At 47.2% G+C, this 20,574-nt stretch overlaps 1 protein-coding gene across 3 annotated transcripts in view; it reads left to right on the top strand.

The window, feature by feature from the left end:
- The first annotated feature begins 6 nt into the window (after positions 1-6).
- Positions 7-20,574, top strand: part of SHISA6 (shisa family member 6) — a 327,051-nt gene continuing 306,483 nt past the window's right edge. For all 3 annotated transcript variants that reach the window (XM_011933247.1, XM_011933246.1, XM_011933245.1), the window contains exon 1: positions 7-354. In XM_011933247.1, coding sequence (XP_011788637.1) covers positions 341-354 — 14 coding nt within the window. In that variant the 5' untranslated portion in view covers positions 7-340. The remainder of the gene's footprint in view (positions 355-20,574) is intronic.

Here is a 20,574-nt window from a genome sequence, read left to right as displayed (position 1 = left end):
GGGCTACTACGACGTGAGCGGCCAGTACGACAAGGAGTTCGAGTGTAACAACAGCGAGAGCGGCTACCTGTACTGCTGCGGCACCTGCTACTACCGCTTCTGCTGCAAGAAGCGCCACGAGAAGCTGGACCAGCGCCAGTGCACCAACTACCAGAGCCCGGTGTGGGTACAGACGCCCAGCACCAAGGTGGTGTCGCCGGGGCCCGAGAACAAGTACGACCCGGAGAAGGACAAGACCAACTTCACCGTCTACATCACCTGCGGGGTGATCGCCTTCGTCATCGTGGCCGGCGTCTTCGCCAAGGTCTCCTACGACAAGGCCCACCGCCCTCCGCGGGAGATGAACATCCACAGGTGAGAGCGCCGCGTGCCGCGCGCTCCGGTGTCCCCGCGGCCTCACCCTCTCAACTTGCTTCCCTTGTCCCCTTCACTCTTGGCCTCGCCACACCTCCCCTGGCCCTCTTAAGTCATTTCCACCATCGCTCTTTTTGCATGCAATAAATCAGAGTCTTCTTGTGCCCCCTCCTCCATTTCTTCAGAACCGGGAATGCATGCTTTAGTGGTAGGGGGATTTACAAGGCAGAGTAAGAAATTGGTAGAGTGCGTGCAGTTCCAAGTGTAAGAATGTTACAAATTCTGTAATCCTGGATGAGGATCCAGGGTTCTGCTTTCCTTTCCTGGCATGTGGGCACTTTGGTGTAGGTTCTTAATGGCATTTAGTTTTTTGAGTCAAATCAGAGTGTCATCTTCAATATAGGAAACTGACCGATGTTGGAACCTTACTGAAAGCGGTACCAGGTGGCTTAGTGTCAACTGAGATGTTCTCGTACATTAGGAATTGGGGTTTTATAGAAAGATGCCTCCTGCCGGAAGTAGAGATAAAGATTTCTCCATTGCATGTTGACCAAGCACAGATGGTGTCTCCTCATTGCATCCTGAGGAGTGGGATGTGTATCTTTCCTGCTGAGACTGGAGGACTTGTTCTTTGAAACCCTGTAGTTAGAACTTTGACTGAACAGTTCTTGCCTGTGTTAAATCTAGTGGGGCATCTTTCACTGCTTACATTCGAGAGGGAGTGGGGGCTACCTCCTACCAAAACTTACGCCAAGAGCTCAAACTATGGCAGTCCCTGGTTCCACTCTGAATCCTGCCCCGAGGCACCATCTTGCCCCCCAGCGAGCCCTTGGGGAGGTCAAAGCCAAGGGGACGACAGAAACCCACACTTAGAACTCTAGGAATGACACACCCAGAGGATGCAGAGTTAGCTCGGCTTCCAGCCCCCTCATGTTGATGGATGTCTGGACGTGGTGCAGGAGTCCTCTCAGGGAACAAACCCTGCCCCAGAAGATGCCTCCATTTCTGGTGCATGGTGTGAGCACTGCCCTAGTCACCATGACCACCCCCCAGACTACTGTTTGTCAGTCAGCCCTGCAGGCCCCCACACTGACCCATTCACCTTGAGCTCTTCTCTGCGTCCTGGTTGTTATCCTTACCACCTGAAAACCTCCTTCCTCGCTCCTGTGTACATTAATTACCTCTGCCTTGCTGAAGAGAGAGAAAGACAGATAGAAATTTCTAGGCATATTAAAAGAGCTTATTTTTTTTTTTTCCTGTTTGATACTGTGGGTGTTGACAGAAATGATACTCCCTGGCAGGTTTTATTGAGTCAAATCCACAAAGGGTAGGTACCTCAAACTCGGGTGCTGGAATTGGAGTGATTCCAAAAGGCGACCTCGGTCACCCTGAGGTACCTCCACCCTGTCTTCCACCCGCAGCTCATGTCTCAGATGGTGCAGTAAGTATCCTCCTGTGTGAGAAACAGCCTGTGGTCAGTCTTGGCTCTCAAATGCAGAAGACAAGTGGGATGGTGAGCAAAATAAAGGCAAGACACTGTGTCTTTTGCATCTTGTCGGCAAAGAATTTTCTCTCTTGGCTCAGTGTAGAAAGAAGAGAAGGAATTGCCTGTGGGCAGGTGCTGTCCTGAAGCAGATGTGCTGGTCGTTATTGTCGTTACACCTCTGCCTCAAGACTTGGAGGCTTGTCTCCTTTTCCCCTTCCCCTGTGGCCTTGGCCTCTCATAAACCTTCTGCTCTGACCGCAGCCGCTTGCTGGTTGATTCCTACACATCCTTCTTTAAGTTACTTTCTTCCCTGAACCATTGTTACCTGTACTCCGGGAAAACTGCCTGCTGCCCTGACCCTTCCGCCTCATACAGAGTTTATTCATCATCGCCTGAGATGATACAGAGGGCGGTGTCCTCAAATGCTGACAGCAGGCATCTTTGGATGCTGGCGTTGGCACATGACCCTGGAGAGGTCACGTTCCCTCTTGGTGTTTCTTCCCCTCCCCACCACCCTGACGCCCCTTACGCCAAACTGGGGTGAAGGTGATTACACCATTGGGGCAACTTCTCTCTGGGGCTGGGGAAGCGGAGTAACCATGGGAAGGGAGATGGATTTCAGGCCTCAGAACATTATGCAAATATGGGATGTTTCCCCCTCAAGTTCACCTCCTGATTTTATTCAGTTCACAGCCTCTCTTCCAGCAGCTGCAGTCTTGCCTGATCAGTGCTTTGGAAACCATCATATCCGCGCCTGTTGGGTAGGGGACAATGCCTGTCTGTGTGTGGTGGGGTGGCAGGGGGACAGAGCATGGGCGATCCATCTACGACACTCCATGAATGACCTTGGGCAGGTCAAGAAAACTTATTTTTCAGTTCTGGGTAACTCAAGCACAACAGTGTCCCAACGTAACCTCTTGTTTCCGGAGCACGTCAGGGTGAGTGTGCAAGTTGCTCTGAGACTCCTGGGGGTGAGTGCGACTACACCACTCCTCTCATTTTGCTCACACCCGAGAGACCGCCGTTTGCCATTCCGGGGAGTATTTTTGTGCAGACTGTCTTGTTGGGCGATTGGGGTAGGGAACAGGAGGGAGTGATGGAGACAGAGAGAAACAGTCACACCGCATGAGTTTTCCTTAGGGCAAGTGGGGAGGAGAAAGAATGTACACTCTTGAGAGGTCAAGAGAGGAAGTGAATGTGCATGCAGTTACATGTTCCTTGAAATAGTTCAGCAAAGATGTTTCTGAACAGGAAAGACAAGCTGGTTTCAGTGTGTGCTTCCCCCTAAAGATGATAGCTGGGCAGGCAGGGGCTGAGTGTGAGGGAGTTTCAGTGAGAACAGCCTCGTTGGAGAGGGACATTTGTGGGAGTGTGAGCAGGGGTGAAGGGAAGGGATGGACTGTCTGCGTCTGCCTCAGTGCTCCCAGGCTGGACAGCCCTCCGCCTGCCCGTGCACACACGTTCCTTAGGGTAGGACTTCCTTTCATCTCTCTACTCCTTCAGGGAAGAACAGATTTCATTATTTCCAGAAGTGATTAGACCTTGCTGTCGTGTTTCTGAGTGAGAAATGAGTGTCTGTGGGGGAAACTATCATCTCTCTAGTGATTCGGAACAGATGAGTACCAAGTCCAACTCAGCTAGCTGAGCTCCGTGGAGGAGGAAGAGATGGGCACAGGATTGAAAGGCAGAGCTGGGTGCTGGATGTGGTCAGAGAGCCCCAGGGCAGCCGTGCCTACCTTTCCCAACTGGAAGCCCAGTTCCCACCAGGATCTCCACTTCGCTTTTCCCCTTCTTCCAAACTGCCTGGGCTCAGGCTCAAGCTGCAGCCATCCACAGATTTTCCTATTTCCCTAGTGGTTTCCGCGCAGCTCCCCTGAGGGGCCCTTTGTTCTGGGAGGGCCGCCAAGGGCACGGGCTGCGCCCAGGAAACAGTCTGGGAGCCTGGGTCCTTTTTGACATTCCTTTTCCTGCTAGCTGTCTCACATCCAAACCTGTTCCTTCCTCCTCGCCCTGAGTTGATTCATTAGTGTCTTGGAGATGAGAATCATTCTGAGGGAGGAACTGTGTGGCTTTTTTTAATGGCTAATTAACAGATGGGTCAGGAAGCTATTAGGATGCTGCAGACGCAGTTGATGAAATCAGAGCTGCCCTAAGTCCTCCCACTGCCTGCACAGGAGCAGAGGGGATCAAAGAATGTGGGTGGGGTGGCGGTGGAGGGGGATATGTAAGGGTGTGGGAAGAAAAATCCGGGTAGATATTAACCGGAAAAAGTATTAGGAGGTGACCCCTTCATTTGGGTTTGTCCTCTTGCTTGTTTCTAGGGGAAGTCAAGGGAATACTTTGTTCTACTCTTTCTCCCTCCAGAAATTAATTAGAAACTCAAAGAGCTCTGTTCTCTCCTCACAGGCTACATAACTGCAGTGGCAGGGCCCCTTGGCTGGCTGATTTAGTGAGTTCTCTTCCTAGGCTCCTGGGCAACAAATTGTCAAGTCACTGCGTTTTTTGAAGCACTGAGCTCACTATAATGAATTGATCTAAATAGAGAGTCAACTTATTTTTCTACTTCAAATATAGAAGGAAAAAAACAAAAAACCATCTTGCTTTGGACTGAAGGTTTTAGCCTTGCCTTTATTTCTTTTTAATTTGAGTTAAAAAAATAAATAAATAAAAAGTAGTGCTTTGTCAGGTGTGGTGGCTCACATCTGTAATCCCAGCACTTTGGGAGGCCTAGGTGGACTGATCACATGCGGTTGGGAGATCGAGACCATCCTGGCTGACATGGTGAAATCCCGTCTCTGCTGAAAATACAAAAAATTAGCCAGGTGTGGCGGCATGTGCCTGTAATCCCAGCTACTCGGGAGGCTGAGGCGGAGAATTGCTTGAACCTGGGAGGCGGAGGTTGCAGCGAGCCAAGATTGCACCACTGCACTCCAGCCTGGGGGACAGAGTGAAACTCAGTCTCAAAAAATAAAAATTAAAAAAAAAAAAACACTTGTAGGGAAAGAGGGAAATTGTGGAAGAACTGGAGAAGTCTTATGGAGGAAGGGCTAGGGGAAGGATGCTGGGAAGGCAGAAAGAAGCAAAAATAGCAAAAGGAGGAAAGCAATCTGGTGAGAGGTCGATTACTCCCACTGAAGGGACCAAGTGACGTTGCCCGGCCTTCGTGTGCCACGGGCTTGGTTTGTCCTGGCTCTTGCAGACACATGCAGACATTCACTTAACAAATGAGCCCTGCTCACCTTCCCTGGGCAAGATGGGTTTCATGCTACACCATATAAGCTTATAAGACACATGTTGCCTTAGATAGATGAGGTTAGCAGGGTTCCTTCTTGCTTTAGCAGGGCAACCATGAAATACTTTTCAAATTCCCTAGACTGTACAATTCTCCTTGGTCACATTGCTCACAGTTTTCATGTCCTTTCCTACCCCTCCCCAAGCTCAGAAGGCCTTCACACCTGTCCTTTTCTCCCCTCTTACCCTACCCAAGGTGGGGAGCACGCTCATTTCTGGGAATCGGCTGCTAAGATACCAAGTTTACCCATGTTGTAGGCTGCCAAGACACAACTAGAGAAAAAAGTCTAATTCATTATTTTCAACTGGTTTTATTGAGAGATTGGACTGACTATGCAGCGGATTCAAATCAGTTGTGCAGGAAACAGTGGTTAAGACAGTTGAGAAAGTGAGCGGAGTAAAAGAGGTTAATTCACTAGCTCCAGACGGACAGTCCTACGGATCTGGAATAAAAGGGAACCACAGCAAAAGAAGCTTTATGCTTCCAGTTCCATCGCCTGATTTTCCAGGGACTGGCAGATTGTATTTAGGTCTTCCCTTTCTAACTCAATTTCTATGGTCTGTGAGGATTCCTACCACGTGCTGGAACTGCCGCCCTGCTCCTGGCCATGGGAGATCACCACCCTCCTTCCCTGCTGCCCTCGCCTCATTCAAACTCCTGTACCATCCATTTTTGAAATTACAGTGAATTTTGTCTTACAGTTTTGCTCATATTCCTTGATGATATGTCGCCTGTGGAACCACAAAATGATGGTTTCAATTTACAGGAGTGTGAGATGTCTCAGATTGGTTGGTAGTGATGGCAGGGAGTTGTGCTTCGGTGGAATATATGAAGATCTAGACTAAATTCATTGTTTAGTTTCTGTTGTAATTTTCCCCCTCTTTTCTTTACCTTGGGAAACTCCACCCCATTATTTCTTCCTGAGTTACATTTATGACTTCCCGTCTCTAGTGTCTTTTTTTCTTTTTTCTTTTTCTTTTTTTTTGAGATGGAATCTTGCTTGGTGGCCAAAGCTGGAGTGTAGTGGCGCAATCTTGGCTCACTGCAATCTCCGCCTCCCTCGTTCAAGCTATTCTCCCGCCTCAGCCTCCTGAGTAGCTGGGACTGCAGGTGTGTGTCACCACACCCAGCTAACTTTTTGTAGTTTTAGTAGAGACAGCGTTTTACCTTGTTAGCCAGCATGGTCTCAATCCCCTGACCTCGTGATCTGCCCACCTCGGCCTCCCAAAGTGCTGGGATTACAGGTGTGAGCCACTGCACCCAGCCTCTAGTGTCTTTCTTTGCAGATATTGTAGAGGAATAAGAGAGCTGTGTGCGAGGGTTACCAGTGACTCCTCAGACAGTCTCAGTCCCTTGAACTCAACCCTTGAGCAAGCCTAATTTTAAAACAGTTCAGGATACATTGCTAACTATTTTTTTTTAATCTCTCAAAGCAAAACCAGAATCTTCTGAAAAAGCAGGGTAGTACCTTCTATTATTTTGTCATCTGTTACAGAATTATAACGTTTTCATTGCTAGCAATTCATTTAATCTAGTTCCCTAAGTTTACAAGTGAGGCGACTGAAATTCAGAGAGGCTAGATCACAGTGCCAAGGAGCCCAGCTAGTGGGTGAGCTTGGAGTTGAAGCCAGGGCGCCTGTGTTCTAGTGCTCAGACTCATCTCATTCAATGAAAATATATTCCGCTTCTTTACGCTTTGCACGTTCCTTAGTCATCACCAAATAACTTTGGAATCCTTAGAGATGTGAGTTACAGCTTTCTCGTTTCTCTTTCTTTCCTACGTTTCTGTACCCCTCCTGGTTCACTGTTTCCACTGAATGTCTCCACTAAAATGATTTCCGTACATCTTCACTAGTCCTTTTGCAGCTTTTTTTCACGTTCCTTTCTAAAGGGCAATAACCTAATCTAAGCATAATCCTTTTATAAGGTTCTGAGTAATGCGGACCATTGAAGAAGGAAAATACAGCACGAGCCAAAGAGTTGTGGACCAGGGCAAAAAGTCAGTGAATGAAACTGTGGGCAGAAATCTGTCATTAAAAATTCACAGTGTGAATGCTTTCTGTCTCTCTCCCAGAGATGAGTGGAAATGCTGAGACCTGCCGGATCAATGCAGTTTACCTCTGTGAGAGGCCAGAGACCTCCTGCCATCCAGTGGCGCTGTGTGTGTGTGTGTGTGTGTGTGTACATGTGTGTGCATGTGTATGTGTGTGTGTGATTTCAGGGTTATCTTCCAGGTTGGCCCCCTACATAGAATATAGCTCTGCAAGCCACGGAAGCTCGTTCATAGGCGCCAGTTTTGTTCTTTCTCAGCTCTGGGCCCAGATACTGCAGGCTAATGAAGCTGGAAATCTGGGCTTAATCATTATGTGAAAATAACCTCTGTGGCGTGCAGTCTGGGGGCTTTCCCTGTAATGTGCTTGATATTTTCTTTGAAAGAACCTGGGTATACATACCCTAATGTGTCACCCTTCCAAGCAGTCACCTTGGGAGGCCGCATGCTGATTTTTCTGCAGAAAATGTTCCCACGGTCCCTCTCTTGAAAGCACATTGAAGGCCCATGGCATGTCATTTTGACCTTCTCTGAGGGTAACATATTTTTATTTTCTAGGGTTGATTTGATTCTCGTAAGCAATGGCAAGTCGTGGGGCTGAGTCTGATGAATGAAATAGGTGATCAGAAATCAAGAGTGCCTCCAGTAATGAGACTTGCTCTCCTAGGAGCCGTGTCAGCTGTCTCTGAAGGCAGGAGCCCAGAAGAGGCATTTCAGAGAGGAGTGAACGGCAGCTCTGCACAGGAGTGCCTGGCAATCCACGATGATTGTTTTGAAGAGGCCACTCCTCGTGAGGAACGACAATTATTGGCCTTAAGAAAATCAGTTTTATGCTTTATCCATGTGCCAGGCAGGTGGTGGGGGTCTTAAGAGAAAGGGAGAAAAAGGAGTTGAATCTGCAGCAAGTATTTCACATAAAACTGCCCAAAAAGGGTGAAAAAAGTGCATGTCCCACATTTCTGCAGGAGATAGTAGACAATTAGCTTAATTTAGCTTCCTAGTTTGATACGGAGGGTAAAAGGACCCAGTTTTATGGGATGCATGCAGTGAGGCACCGGGTCAGAGCCAGAGTGTTCACTGGGCCTGCCCTTCTTTCTATCCCAGAGCTATTGCCTCTGTACTTCTGCATTCAGATGGGGTCACCGGCTGGGCCAGACTGCCATAGATGACGTAGAAATATTTGCAAGCCCAGGAAGATAAGGCTGCCAGTGAGCACTGCTGATCAGTTCCTAATGTGCATTTATCACCACTCTCCCTCCACCCCCAAATGTGCATTCAGTGGATGGATGGATCACTGAAATGGAGCGAGGGTGGGGCAGGCCGAGTGTAAAGGCAGGTGACAAATACCAGACTCAGCATTTGCAGGTGGGGTAGCTGCGGCTGTACTACCTGGGTAGAATGGGATTCATTCATCTCAGTCAGGATGTGGGGGTTGGTAAGGTGCTGTGCACTTGTACTGCCCCCATGCATTGGCTGGGGCAGAGCCTCTGGTCCTGATAACCCTCTAAAGGTAATTCTCTGGCATTCTGGGAGGAGTCAGTCTTGCTGTGAGCTAGGGAGTCCCTCTTAACTCTGCTCACATGTCAGGACAGTGGAAGCTCTGTGTCCCAGGAGCTTACACAACTCCATCACTCATGCAAGCGCACAAGCCAGAGTTAGAGAGAACTGGAGATCTCAGTGAGATGAAGACTCAGGAAGTGGAGAGGATGGTAGAGAGATACTCAGAGGAGGGCTCAGTCTCGAGGGCTCACCCTGTACCAGCATCCAGCTCAGCACCTGACCTGCATTGTCTCACGGCATCCTCCCATCATCCCCTCTGAGTGTAGGGGCCCATGTTATAGATGAGGAAACCGACTCAGAGAGGCTTAGTAACTTGCCCAAGGTCACACAGCTAGTACATTGCTGATGCCCTTCTCTCTCTGAACTCCAGTGGAGCAGCTGGCTCTCACCTTCCTGAATGTAATGGAGTCAGTGATACTCAGATTACTTAAGAAAGCAAAGGCCCACCTTCCCATGCCGTGGGACTGGTTATCATAGTGAAGGACTAGGAGGATAAATGACCTGCCTACGAGGGCTCTGCGGAACCAGAATGGCGGCCCCCAACTCAGATTGCATCCAGGAGGCAAGATGCTCAGGGCAGTAAAAGAGCTCTCTTTCATGACTAGATGATGCTGGCTGAGGATAGCAAAGGCAATGCAAAGAAAATATAAAACAAAACCACCCTGATTTTCATTGAGAAAAAAAAAGCAAACTTGACAGTATTGAAAGAACCTCCGGGCAATTCTGCACGAGTCCTAACTCCTGGGAGCAGTGACGGGAGCTTGGGTAAGGGGCACTGGAGGAAAGAGGTGATTTGGGAGACAGTATGGACCTAGGGCTATTTCCAATTTTAATTACTGAGATGTAGAGCTCACAAACAGCTCCATTTATCACAACTCCTCCACCCTGCCCCATTTCTAACATCTAACATTGTGCATACAAGACACAGCGTTTTGGTCAACTTGCTTCTGCTTCCCTGTTCTAGTGTTATTCCTTCCATATTTCTACCCTTGTGGCTGTGCTTCCTAATGACTCATGCCTTCCCTGTGATTCTCTGTTTCTGATGCTCTCAAGTCCCCTGTCCTGAAGGGCACGTGGAAAGGAAGGAATCCCGGGGCACTCGAATAGCCTGTGTTTTACTCTTCAGCTCCCAACCTGCCACACACCTCAGGATCCGGTTGTCACAGGGTGGTGAGCAGCAGCTGAACGCACATTCCCTGGTGTGCAGCTCCAGCCAGGGGCACCTGAGTAGGAGACTCACCTCTGCTTGAGGGTGTGTGAAAATTATCTCACTAGTCTTCCCCAGAAACCCAGCATTCCTGCTTCCTGTTGTCTTCCTTCCTGTCCCTGCTTGGCTCATGCCTACTCCTTGTTAGAGGAGCAAGAGAACCCTTGGATCCTCCTTGCCTAAAGCCAATGTCCGTCTCTCTAGACCCATGGACGCAGGAACCCCAGTGAGACTCTGGGTGGCTAGAACCTTGGCCCCGTTCCCCAGTGTTTGGGAGAAGAGTCGCTGCTTTCTGCAGTCTTCACAAACACTCTCATTATTCCTTGCTTTTTTGGCATTTGGTCTCGTGTACTGTTCCCATTAGCTTCGGCATTAAAGTCTCATTACTCAGGACATCTGTCCTCTGGACATATTCGTTGTTCCCTTAGCCAAATGTCCTCTTCTGGGAAGCGTGTTTTCCACCCAAACAGCCACTTCTGTCTTCCTTCGCCCTTGCTGTTTTCAGTGGGAGGAGTTGGAATTTTGAAAGGCTTGGCGGAGGGAGGGGATGACTGTTAATTTGAAGTGGCATCTGAGAGTCCCTTCCATGGCCCATCCATCCCCTCCTTTCTGAGGTCCTGAGAATATGCATCTCGGCTAGGAGTCAGGCAGGTTGGTAGCCAAACACCGTAGTAGCAAAGAAGGGAGTCGTCAAGGGAGTTTTCCTCCCTCAGTCCTAGGATCAGGCTCAGATAGAATCACTAGGGAATTCTGACCTCAGTCACTGCTGTTGGACGGCTTTGACTGAAGGTGAGACTCCTCTTAACCCATCTCCCTGCAGTGACAGGGCATGTGGCCGGCTCAAAAGCTGAGGCTGCTCCAGAACTTGGGGGAGAATCTGGATTCCAACTTCCCTGTTGGACTCGTAGTTAGCCGTTTCTGATTTTTTGCTGCATCTTGAGAAATTTGCCTGAAGTTTCCCAGGAATGGTATCCCATAGTCTTGAGAGACTATTTATGCAGTGGGAAATATCAATGCGTTTCAATGCTCGGATAATCAACAGCCAGCTTCTTACCCACACTCAAGCATTCGCAAAGAAGAATATTGGGCTTTTGAGTCAAGGATCTCTTACATCTCTCCCTTGCTTTTAAGTCACATCATTAAAATGTTTCTTCATGTTACTTTCGGTGTTCTGTCCACTGCCGCGTCTTCTCCATCTGTCCTTGTTTTGATTCCTGTACACTTCTGTCAAGCTGTGTTCCTTCTCCCCTCTCCCTCCGACTCGCCCTCTTGAACTTGTCCTGCCATAACTTCATGAAGCCACATCGATTTAGATGCCACTAATGCGAAATTTATCCAAATTGGACCTGGGCAAAGTTTTTTTTTTTCTTTTCCTTCTCTGATAAAAATCTGCGATGAACAGATTAATAGCTCAAACAAGACTGCAGAGATTTTGCAGGGGACATATACCATGGAGAAGGTTTAGATTGTTTACAGGCAGGCTCTTAGTAGACAATTGGCATGTTAATTACAAATCATTCTTATCTATTCAGTGAAGTAGCTCTTCGAAGATCAATTTTATTTTATTTTTTTTTTCAATTGAGTTTGAAATCCTGCATTGGCCTGGGAAGCAGTAAAAATGCATTTCCTTTAAAGTGTTTTAGAATTTTCATGTCTGTTTCATTGATTGGGATTAGCCTGCCCTTATTTCTACTGAATTGGTGATGCCTGACTGGAAGCTGCTTCAGACCTCCTTTTCAATTCCCTCTGGGGGTTCTTGCTAATTTTCCCACTTCTTGTTTATTTTCTTTTTCTGTTTCCCTGAGTTTTTAGAATCCAACTCTCTCTCTTTCGGCTTTGAGAATTTAGGTTATAAACTATGATACATCCTTGTGCCCGCTTTTCTGCTTCTTGCCACAGTCATGACCAACTGGGCCTGAGAGGTTATGGATCTGGAGGCGGACTTTGGAAAACTTGCCCGGACTTTGAGCCCTGCCTTGGCTCTCTCTGTGGTGCTCTCTCAGTGGCCTAAGCAGTCTGCTCGTGAATCACTGTTCCCAAAACCACTGTTTGGATTGAGGCAGCATCACACCTACTGTAGGAAGTGGTAGGAGGTACTTAGCCAGCAGCCGTGCCCCTTATAGAAAAGAACTTTGACCTCCCTCTCTCAGTCTGGTTATGTGGCTCTTGAGGGACATCTAGCAAATCCTTCTTTCACCTTTGGAGGTTGTCATCCATCTTTCCCTGCCTTAGAGCATTTCCTGGGAGCTGAGTACGAGACAGGATGACCCAACTCTGTCACTTTGTCTCGATGACCTTGCGTGAGTCCCTTGGCCCCTCTGCTGTGGGATGTGGGCTGTAATGTTGTGGAAGTGTGTTCTTCTCTGGCCCATTCTGCCCTCAGCACACCTGAAAGCTACATGCTGACACAGTCCGCATCTGTACTTACAGGTTCAACAGCTCTGGGATGTGGGAGGAGATGCATTTTCCTTGCATACGCCACTCAGATAAGAATGTCATCTGCAAATGGCCTCGTGAGGATGCTGCTTTTAACATCTTCAACTCATGGGTTCTCTTGGTGGAAGAGGACTTATGAGGCATTTTAGTGACTCTCCCTCTTGGCACCACCTTCCCCCTTCCCCCTCCTCTCATGTACAGCAAGTGGCCGCCCATGCATCTAGGACAGGGCTGCCCCTACCTCTAGAGGCAGTTGGTCTGTTATTAGGATGCAATTCTAGTTGATTCTCATGGGGAGCCAAAATTACTTCTTTGACTGGGATCGACTTCCTGGAGTAACTCAGAAGGAGTGTATCATTTCTTTTGCAGGATGGCAAAACATGTGTTTGAAGATAGCAGTCAAGGCCCACATTCAGTCTTCCCTTCTCCCAAATAAATAAGCACTCCTAGTTAAGAGTCTGTCCTCTTGGGACGTGGGTTCAACCTCACACTGGGGCAGAGGCTGTCCACCCAGAAATGGGGTTATAATTCTATGGTGAAACCCCAAACGAGATTTCTAAGAGCAGCATGTGGATCTCGGTAATTCAGATGCAACTTAAAGATCTGGTTTCTTCTGGGAAGTTCCTTGGTCTGCAGCCCTACACAGCAGCTTTGCTTTGTGGCAGGGATCCATCTCCCACACCACTATGTCAACAGGACAAGAGTGTTTGCCTGTTTTGTTTACACCTGGATTCTAGTGCCTAGAGTAGTGCCTGGCACAGAGTACGTGCTTAAGAAACATAACTGAATGACTGGCTGAATACGTGAGTTAAAGTCAGTAGGAATTAAAATGTTCTTTTTTGTGTACCCTGCCCTTCTAGTATTTGCATTAGTGTGAAGATCCTTGAGGAGGGAAATGACAATGTTTCTAATTATTTTAAAGAAAGAAGAGAAAAATAGGGAGAGGGAGGGAGGAAAGAAGGAAAGAAAAGGAAGAAAGGAAAAGAGAGGGAAGAAGAAAGAATGAATAACTGAATCTTTTACAGAAAGGCTTGCCCTGGCCAGTTTGATCTGTTTGCCCTTCCGTGCCCCATTAGACTCCTGATTTCTTTTGCTCACACTGTGAATACCTTCGTTTGCAATGGAGCTTCATCTGGATAACTTCTTTGCAGGCTAGTGGAAGCAAATCCATGGGGACCTGGCGGGAAGGAACAGACTGTCTTTGCATTTGGCTCTCGAAGTCCAAGTTCAGGGTTCAGCAGAAACTGGTGTGTGGCCATATGGATTTCCATCCTTAGGCCTGAGTGGGAAATATGGGGCGTGGGTGGTCCCTTCCAGGATGACCCATGGCCACAGCTATGCCATGTGGCTGCCCCGCCACACCAAGAGTGTTGCCAGTTTGGCATAACTGCACCAGTCCTCTGAGACTCCCCTCTTCTGCTTATGCTTTTATTGTGGTCCTATAGGCTGATCCGATGTAGATATTAGGAGGTTGTAGACATTTGGATTTACTTATTAGTCAAATATTTATGTAGTATTTACAAGGTGCCAGGCTCCTTGTAAGCTTCATAAGTGCTTTGCAACTATTACATCATTTAATCTTTATGATAACCCTAAGAGGCAGACATTATTTTTTGCCTCATTATTTTGGCCTTATTTTTTCCACTAGGGCACAGAGCCGCAGGACACTTAAGTAGCTTGCTGACAACCACCAAGTGGCCAGCATTCCAACTTAGGCTTTCTGGCTCGAGAATCCCCGTGTGTGGCCATTAGGCTGTGCTGCCTGCATGTTGCCTCACTTCTCGGTTTAGGTCTGAGCCCATTGCACATAAAGAAAACAACACTGATCGGGCACGGTGGCTCACACCTGTAGTCTCAGCACTGTGGGAGGCTGAGGTAGGTGGATTGCCTGAAGTCAGGAGTTCGAGACCAGCCTGGCCAACATGGTGAAACCACATCTCTACTAAAAATACACAATGTAGCTGGGCATGGTGTTGGGGGCCTTTAATACCAGCTACTCTGGGATTACTTTAATCCCAGCTAAGCTGAGGCAGGAGACTCACTTGAACCAAGAAGGCAGAGGTTGCAGTGAGCCGAGATCATGCCGCTGCACTCCAGTCTGGGTAACAGAGGGAGACCCTATCTCAAAAAACAAAACAAAACAACGCCAACAGTCACCAGAATTGTAATGGCAGCAGCAGCAGCCCATTTGCACCTCGTGCACAGGTACGGCTATGAACTCATCTGTCCCCTGGTTGACCATGTGGCCCTGCTACCAAGTCTCGGTAGCATTTTTTGTTTTCTCAGCTGCCAGTAATAATAGGTGCACCTGACACATCCACGTTTTCAATGAATTCTCAAACGATCCAAGTATTTCTGAAAAGTCTGGGTTTGGTGTTGACGCTACCCCATTTCTCAGGCCTGGGGAAATTTTCATGTGATTCGTGTAAGGAATGGAGTATGTGATCACGATGCTGTTAGGATTGAATGGGGCCCCCATGGATGCACATCTACTCTCTGCCTGGCTCCCGGCCGGTCTAGCGACAGAGCCAGGACGGGCACCCACTGGGATGGAGCAACTCGCTCGGCTTGCCTGAGAAAACAGGCAGGCCATGCCCTTCCCTCACTGAGTCCTGTGATGTTTATTGCCCATGATGAATTTCAGTTGTGCTGGGGACAACTCAGACCTGCAGAAAAGCTCGATGCAGATGCACAGACATTGTTAACACAACAAATGAGATCTCCACAGCCATTCTGAGCCTCTCTGTATGAGGAGAGCAGTCTTGCGCACACACAAAGCCAGCAGCTGTGTTTTTCAAGTGGACTCTGAGAGAACCGGGAATAGGGAAAACTAAATTAAGCCATTCTCCTTGGTCCATGTTTATTAAAAATATGTTCATTTCAATTGTCCTGGGTACATATTTTAGACAATGGAAACACTGTGACTGGCCGGTAGGTAAGTGTGAGATGCGGTTAAAGAGGACGCCAGCAGTTCCTGAGAGGTCATTATCAAGTAAAAGCTCAGGGGCGGATGTGGTGGCTCACGCCTGTAATTCCAGTACTTTGGGGGGCTGAGGGAGGCAGATTGCCTGAGCTTAGGAGTCTGAGACCAGCTTGGGCAACATGGTGAAACCCTGTCTCTACAGAAATTTGAAAATTAGCCGGATGTGATGGTGCTTGCCTGTAGTATCAGCTACTGGGGAGGCTGAGGTGGAAAGATCGCTTGAGCCCAGGAAGTTGAGGCTACAGGGAGCCATGATCTCACCACTGCACTCCAGCCTGGGTGAGTGCGTGAGACCCTCTTTCAAAAAAAAAAGAAAAGGAAAGAAAGAAAAAGGAAGGAAGGCAGGAAGGGAAGAAAGAGGAAAAGCTCAATATCTGGGACTCAAATAACCAGTATCCTTTATTTAACTGGAATAAAGTATCTACATTCTACTTTCAAGAGAAATACAAAAGAATTAACTATCAGAGACCTACTTAAAGAAAACAAAAACAGAAGCAATTTCCATGATCTGTCTTGTGGTTTTTATATGAACAGTTTCATTTTCTAGACTGTCTACATGTTAACTTAGGTTTTCATCTGTGAAGAGAACTAAAGATTAGACTGATGGCCCTCTCGTGAAGAACCTTGAATTCTTAAAAAAAATTAATTATATTCAGTATACTTAATTAGGCAGGAATGCTTTTAGAAAGTTCTTCAAAAACAAGAGCGTTCTCATTAGTCCTTAGGAATAAGAACATTAACCAGAATAGCTTGTTCACGGAATAGTTCATCTATTTGGCCTTTTATCATACTTATCCAACAGCACCAATTTCTTCCTACCCGCCCCGGAAAGAGAAAGGGCATGATTAGGGCTCTAAACTATCCAGTTTGCCTTGCATTTGACGCAGAATAACTTACTGAATAATAGCTGAGCCTGTTTTCTCCTTTCCACAGCATTTAGACAGCTCAGAAATCCAGAGACGTGGCAGAGGCTGAAGGTTTATTTCCATTGCACCACTTCATGGAGCAACAGTATTCACGGGGTCCTCATGGAGGGCATATTGATTGAGATTTAAAATAATTACCAGGTGAACTAAGGGGCTCTAGGTTCCCCCACTTAATTTGGGAGGACCTAAGTTTGACCATCTGTTCTGTGAATGAAGATTGGGACAAAAGAAAAAAAACCCAAGTTTTCGTTTTGATGCTCTTTCACCATACTTGTTTTAAAATTTGAAAACTCCACGAAGTCCAGGGACAACTGAGTACTTCCTACCAGATTTACTGGGAAGAGCTTGGAGGAACAGGGCTCCCACTTCCCACTGGCCTTATGCAGAGCTGTGGTCTGGTGAAGTATATTGGTGTTCCAGTCAGGATTTCATTTGGCAAAAAAGATGGCTGCTAAAATAGTGTAAAAGGTTGTAGAGCTTTTGGTGTGAATGGCACACTAAGGTGAATAGCACTGAGCAGTTGAGCCACAGCTGAGTTCTCAGGTCTGGGTAGATCTTTGCCCCAACGATTAAACACTCTCTAAAATCTTGTGTTCAGGGACCATTACAGGGACATAGTAGGTGAAGAAAACAAATGTGATTAAGTGGGTGGGTGGATGGATGGATGGATGGATGGGGTGTTGGATGGAGGGTTGAATGGAGGGATGGATGAATGGATGGACTGTTGGATGGAGGGATGATCTTCAATGATGGATGAAGTGTTTTATGGATTGATGGATAGAGTGTTGGACGGATGGATGAGGGGATGAATTGGGAGGATGGATATAATTTTGGGTAGATGGAGGTGGGTGGATGGATGGGATATGGGATGGAAAGTGAGAGGGAAAGATGAATGGAGGGAGGGAGAGATGGATGAAGAGATGGGTGGCTAGATGAATGAATAATCTGGTGGTCTATAGTCAGCCCCTGTAGTTTAACCTACCTGTGTTTGGAATCTGAATTCAGCACTTACTAGCTGTGTGACCTTGGGTAACATATATAACCTCTAAAAGTTTTGGTTTTCTGATCAACAAAATAGGGCTACCGATGGCACATCCCTTGTAAGAGCATTCTGAGAAATATGTGATCCAATGCATGTAAGAGCCAGTGTCTGGGACATTGTAATCACTGAATGAATGCTAGTCTCTAATATCTCAAGCAGACAAGACTATGAGGCAAAGTTATGAACAAGGTTTTGTTTATTTTTCTGTTGTTAAGGGAAATCACTTGCCATTTTAAGAACTAGTTCATATCCTGAATGCAGGTGGCAACACGTTAAAGTGTTGACTGGGCCTGGTCCCTGCAGGTGTTGAGATAACTAAGCACTGAGGGAAATTCAGACATGCTTTCATTTCCTCGGGACCACTGACAACAATAACCAAGGTTTTAAGCAAATACATAATTGGTATTGAACTGAATCACTCATTTACTAATTGTTTCTCCATGCCCAAATATTAACTGGCATTTGCTAAATTAGCCGACCCAGCTGGAGGGACCAGGAGGACTCATTAAAGCTGATGATTTGTAGGAAGTGAAATGTATGTAAGAGACAGTCCCAGTGAACAGAAGGATGCCCGGCTCAAGTCAGAAGCCTTGGAGTTAAATCCCTGTTCCAATATGTTTTAGTGCTGGAATTAGCCTGAACCTCAGTTCCTTGTTAAAAATTATGGTAATAATAGCTGCAAAGGTCACAGGGATAGGATTATGAGACAAGGCAGGTGAATGCATTGAGCAATTATTAAGTGCTATCCAAATGTAAGATGATACTTTTGCTATTCAGGTGATTAATATACAATACCAAGTACTGAAGGAAGCTTAAGTTTCCTGGCCTCATCACAGTGACTGTTTTCCCTGATCAGATTTGCTGCCTGATTAATTTACTCTCCCCTGCTTGCCACACACCCGAGAAAGCCAAGAAATACACAGACAGAAGGGAGCATCAAACCTAGGCAGTAATCCAGATAATTCAGGCAAAAGAATTCTTTTGTTCCATATATCAGATACTGCAGCCAAAGGGGCTTGCTGTGGGTGGGGGAGGGTTGGAAAGAGCAGGACCACTAGGGTGACTCCACATCTGTCGTCCACATGGGGGGTGACAGGGCCCTGCTGACAGCCTGTCCTGTCCTGAGTCCCTCACTTGGCCGTCTGTGTGTCTCTCTCTGTCTGACTCTTTCCCTCCGAATGTCTCTCTCTAACCCCCTTTCCCTGACTCTTCTGAATCGCATTTTATCTCTGGATTTCACTTTGGTTCTCTGTGGCTTACTCTCCCTCTTGCTCTCCCTGCCGGCTTGCCTGTCCCTCGGACTCTGCCTCCTATCCTCTCTCTGTCTCCTGATGCCTGTCACTTTCACTAACTCTCTTCTCTGAACCTCGCCTGCTCTCTCTTGCTTGGGGTTTCAGACCCCCTCTCACTCTCCTTCTGTCTCTTTGGCTCCATCTCCCATTTCTCTCCTCTCTCCACCTGTTTTCTCTCCTCTCTTTCTCTCTGGACCTCTGTCCCCTGTCCCTCCCTTTCTCTCCCTTTCTCTCCCTCTCTCTTTGCTACTGTCTGACTCTCCCTACTGTCTTCTCTCAGATGCTGGAAGCTGCTACCCACTCTTTTACAAAATCTGCTGTGCTGTTCCTCAGTGACCAATTTTCTTTCCTACGGTTAGAAAGTAGCTCAGGCCTTAACCCATTTCCTCCGGCGTATTCAAATTAATTAGGTGAGACCAGGATCACGCATTTCAGAATTAGAATAATATTTATTGAGCACCCTGGAGAGAAGGGGATGGAAGATGGAGAGGAACCGGAGCAAGGAGGGGGGTCACCAATGGAGGGAGGGAGAGTAGGCGGAGGGACTCACTCTTAAGGCCACGTGGTCTGGGAATGAGTGCTGCCTTCCCAGTTGCCAGAGGGTACTGGAAAGGAAGGATCCTGGAGAATGGTCACACATGGGTGTGGGAATAGGAGCATTTCCTTAGCTGCCATGCACTTTACAACATGTGGCAGGGTTCCCATCCTTAGGTAGCCTGTCAGGCAGCCCTTGTTTGAGAAACACCTTTTGCTGTACATCCCTCTCTCTTGGCTGTGCTGACCAGCTCAGTGCAGCCCACTGGGCATCAGGAGCCCTCTCCCAGGAGAAGATACATCTCATAGCACAAGCTGCTTTCTTATTTTCTCACATGATCTAGAGACAGCCCCTGGTAATCACAGTTCTGCTTTCTGTCTTTACGGATTTACCTAACTGGGTATGGTATAGAAACATGATCTTTTACGGTGTGCTTCTTTCACTTAGCATGATGTTTTCAAGGTCCATCTGCGTGATAGCATGTATCAGTGTGCCTTTTTCAAATGACTGAATAATATTCCATTGTGTGAATATACCACATTTTGTTTTTCTGTTCAGCAGTTGATGGACTTTTGGGTTGCATCTACCCTTTGGCTATTATTAATACTGCTGCTTTGAACTTTTGTACACAAGTTTAATACAACATATGTTTTTCATTGTTCTTGGGAATACCTAGGAGTAGATTTGCTGGGCCATATGTTAATTCTGCGTTTAAGGAACATCACAGTTTTGAGGAAGTGCCAAACTGTTTACCAAAGGGATTGCAGGGTTTTCCATTCCCACTAACAGTATATGAAGGATTAAATTTCTCTACCTCCTTGCCAACACTTGGTATGATGTGGCTTTTTGGTTATAGCTATCCTAGTGTGTATGAAAGGGTATCTCAGTGTGATTTATAGTTTTGGGACTAATACCTAGTTATGTAATCCATTTTGAGTTAGTTTATTATATGGTGTGAGGTAAGGATCCAACTTCCTTCTTTTTCATGTGGCAATCTAGTTGTCCCAGGACCATTTTGTGAAGAAACTATTCTTCCCCCCACAGTTTACTCAGATGCATTTCTAAACTGCTGCAGTTGTTACTTTTCATGGGGCCAGAGTGTTGGAGCTGGACTCCTGGTAAGAGGGAAGCCTTGGGTTGGGCAGGGCCCCACCCCTCAGAGACACCCCTTAGGAAAATGGAAGAGTCTTTGCCTGGCATGTGCAAAATAGAGTGCATTGAGGACTGGAGACCTGGCTCTGAAGTGACAGTATCCAGGTATAGTCTCTTGTGGCTGTCCATACTCATCTATTCCCCACTGCCAGTGGGTATCTCACATGTCATACCCACAGAGGGCGTCCTGTTTGAAAGCAAGTAGGGGAGCAATTCCCCCTAAATTATGAGCCCCTAGATGGCAGGAATTGGGTCCCAT

This window comes from Colobus angolensis, unplaced genomic scaffold (assembly GCF_000951035.1).
Source record: "Colobus angolensis palliatus isolate OR3802 unplaced genomic scaffold, Cang.pa_1.0 Scaffold125, whole genome shotgun sequence".
NCBI lineage: Eukaryota > Metazoa > Chordata > Mammalia > Primates > Cercopithecidae > Colobus > Colobus angolensis.
This window is presented reverse-complemented; position numbering and strand designations above follow the sequence as displayed.